General features: G+C 41.4%; 1 protein-coding gene across 4 annotated transcripts; it reads left to right on the plus strand.

Moving 5' to 3' along the window:
- The first annotated feature begins 781 nt into the window (after positions 1-781).
- Positions 782-3,131, plus strand: LOC115787109 (uncharacterized). Of its 4 annotated transcripts, XM_030739699.1 has the most exons (4): positions 782-834; positions 975-1,059; positions 1,667-1,931; positions 2,130-3,131. In XM_030739699.1, exons 2-4 carry the CDS (start codon positions 1,013-1,015, stop codon positions 2,793-2,795), a joined length of 978 nt encoding a protein of 325 aa, XP_030595559.1. In that variant the 5' UTR covers positions 782-834; positions 975-1,012; the 3' UTR covers positions 2,796-3,131. The 4 variants fall into 4 exon arrangements, with proteins under 4 accessions (XP_030595559.1, XP_030595567.1, XP_030595554.1 ...); XM_030739707.1 differs by lacking the exon at positions 975-1,059 and having other exon boundaries at positions 787-834; XM_030739694.1 differs by having other exon boundaries at positions 794-1,059.
- The last annotated feature ends 212 nt before the right edge of the window (positions 3,132-3,343 follow it).

Consider the following 3,343-nt stretch of genomic DNA (forward strand, 5'->3'; position numbering starts at 1 on the left):
GTGTCATGTGCAGTAGTCTCACAAAGCTGCACACTTTACATTTGCATTTATTTCACTCACACTGTTAGCACTGATACTGAACTCAGCTAAAGTGTAAAATATTTTTTATCTTTGAACTTTTTATTTAATGGACGCTGGAGAACAGGCTGCTATTTGCAGCCCCCATATAAATGTAATTTGTTTTGTTTTAATTAATAAGTAAATATTGATAATTTTGGATATCATAGTGGTGCTGCACTTTGCACTGCCACCTCAAAGAAAGACAATCCTGTCTTCAAATCCGGTCTGGGGCCTTTCTGTGTGGAGTTTGCATATTCTCCCTGTGTCCGAGTTCTCAGCTTTCCTCCTAATTCACTTTATATATATATATATATATATATATATATATATATATATATATATATATATATATATATATATATATATATATATATATATATATATATATATATAAATCACAACAACAGTTGCCTCATGGAGCTTTATAGCACTGTTAGAAATATGATCCTGAAAGAAGGCAAAGAAAGAAAGATAAATGTAAAATTGGATCTTACTGATATTGTGCAAAAGAACTAAAGAAGTCCGTGTTATCCAGCAGCTTTTCAGTATCTCAGACACATCTTAGACACACTCATTTGTTTGACAGGCGGATGAAAATGGATGGATGGATGGATATTAGCTATTTTATCCTTTCGTTTGAGCGACGGGCAGCTGCAAACTTGATACCAGGTGGTGGCGGTAATGCGCCGACTTGCTTGGCAACAGTCAATAAAGATAAAGAAGAAGAAGCTGCTGCTGTCACGTTAGTGGAAGTATGAGACTTTGGGTGAAAATGTACGAGGACTAGTCGTTGTTGTTGTTGTTTTTTTGTAAAACTTGGTTTTAAATGTTCCAGTTTTGTATCACTGATGTGGCTAAGTGCAGCCGCTGCATTCATCGCTGTTTGTGCTTATTACATGAATTATAACAAGCAGCTCAGAGAAGCAGACGAAGACAGGTCGGTGTTTTCCGCATGTCCCTGTTTACTACAACTTTATTCACGAGGCTTATTATTAGAAGGTAGGTCGAGTCAGTCTATGTAAACATTCATGTTCAAATTGCGGACACTGTTTATCCAAACTCTGCTCTTAAAGCTGTTATTTTAGTCCAGGAACTTTTTTTTTTTTTAATTGTAAAACAGCACAAGCCAAACATTTGTTGGAGTCAAAGGTGAAACCGGCGTAACGTAACTAAGCATAATGAGTTATTTAGAGCATTATTGACACCAAACAACCATGTCTTTATTTTTTCCTGATAAATGGCAGCTGTCTAACACACAAACATGCCCACTTCACCACGATAAAATAGCTGACTGCATTAAAATGATCAAATTTCATAATGCTCTCGCGGGCACGTGTGCCAGATGAGTCAGCTGAACTGTCAGAAACAGCAGTTTTCACTGAAGTCCTCCAACAATATGGAGAAAAGTGTTTGCCGGAGCTTGAAGGATGAGGAAAAAGAATATTTATTTTATAATATAATAGAATTTCCTAAGTCTTCTGCACAGAGCATCACGTGTCTTCTCACTGATTTTATCATGAAAATATTTTCAAGATTATGCAAACTTACTATAGAAGTAAAAGGAAAACTGTTGTGTATTCCATGTTCCCCCCCCCCCCCTCCTCAGGATGTCATCAGCTTTCCATCGTCATGTCATCTGGGAGTCGGATGGGCTGGTAGCCTACCTTCACCCTCGCCCCTGGACCCCGGGCTCTGTCATCCTGGAGAGTGGCACACCTGGCAGACCAGGAGGCAGCATTTTCCACCTGGGGGAGCCAGAGTACTTATCCTGGCTGCTGGGGGCGAGAGCTGTGGCAGAGCTGCTGTGTGACAGGCTGGGAGTTCAGAGGTGTGCACTGGTCAGCAGACCCCACAGAGACAGACCTGCTCAGGTGAGGATCTGAACACTGGGTAGACTTGTTTACTGTAAAGTGTAACCAGTGGAAATCTGAAAGGCTGATGCTGAATTTATGTTTTTGAACAAGATGTTTAACAGCACATGTAAAGCTTTTGCTGACTAGCTGTGGGCAGCTCCACCTGTGTAACGTTTCAGTTAATAAACACATGCATCTTCATCGCCATCACTACAGATCCGTATCCTCCCACTACATGGGCTGGATGCAGAATGGCGCCCTCACCTGGCTGGGGAAGAAGAGCACAATGCCCATGACCCAGGATACTGCACTTCCAGGACTGCCCCTCGATGGAGTGACTCCAGCCTGACTGAAATCCAGACCAGGATTCGAGCCAAACTGCCACTCCCTGATGCCCCTCCTGATCTGACTTTCCTTGGAGACGATCCAGCTCACCCTTGCCTGTTCTCACGAATTGTTCGTGGAGAGGAGCAGCAGTGGCGCGTGTGGGAGGACAAAGGTCATGTGGCTTTTCTCACGCCATTCCCCAACTCTCCTGGGTTTACTGTGTTGGTCCCACGCCGACCTTTGACCTCTGATATATTCAAACTAGAAAGAGGAGATTACGAGGAACTGGTGCTGGCTGCCAAGAAGGCATCGCAACTCCTGGAGAATGGATTGGATGCCTGGGGGGTGGGGCTTATTTTTGAGGGTTTTGAGATTGATTACGCTCACGCGAAGTTGATACCGCTGTTCCTGCCGCCATTGTCAGGGGCTGAGGACACTAAACCACCGCCCCTCCAGTTTTACCCCACTTACCCTGGATATGTGACATCAGAAGATGGACCTGAAGCCAGCTCAGAAAGTCTGAAGATGATGCATGCTAAAATCACTCAAATTTAATGCTGTTGCATATGGTTTGATTTCAACTGTATGCTGTTTTTACCAAATACCCAGCCTTCTCTTTGGATAATCATGACTGAATAGGTACCAGCTGTTTATAAATGTTCTTCCAAGTGACTCTCTTGCATATTTTTTTTTTACAAAACAAACTTTAGATTCAGATCAAATATCTAAATAAAATTTGTTTGCCTGTGCCATTTAAAAACACTCTACAATACTCATTTATAGATTTATTTTGAAACCTAAACTGATCAGCTTATTCAAGATAAATGATATTTATCTTAAATAAGTAGTTTAAAGTCCACATTTTTTATTAAAACATGAAATGAAGTGCCATTACATACTTCTACAGACTTTTTTGGGGGGTGGGGGTGGGGGGGTCAATATGTACCAACATTATGTTTTAAAACTAAATCAAAATTTGCTGTCAAACACTGTGGTGTTGGACCTGCGGTAGGCTGGTGACCCAATTGGTGATTTCTATAAATCCAAAGGATTATAGAAAAAAATCAAACTCTGAGCTGGTGTGTGTGTGTGTGTGTGTGTGT

The sequence above is a fragment of the Archocentrus centrarchus genome, chromosome 1 (assembly GCF_007364275.1).
Source record: "Archocentrus centrarchus isolate MPI-CPG fArcCen1 chromosome 1, fArcCen1, whole genome shotgun sequence".
NCBI lineage: Eukaryota > Metazoa > Chordata > Actinopteri > Cichliformes > Cichlidae > Archocentrus > Archocentrus centrarchus.

Excerpts from the sequence above, each read along its gene's own strand:
- LOC115787109 (XM_030739686.1), top strand. The coding sequence starts at position 909 with ATGTGGCTAAGTGCAGCCGCTGCATTCATCGCTGTTTGTGCTTATTAC. Across the intron at positions 998-1,666 it reads AGAGAAGCAGACGAAGACAG|GATGTCATCAGCTTTCCATC; the intron begins GTCGGTGTTTTC and ends CCCCCTCCTCAG. Across the intron at positions 1,932-2,129 it reads ACAGAGACAGACCTGCTCAG|ATCCGTATCCTCCCACTACA; the intron begins GTGAGGATCTGA and ends CCATCACTACAG.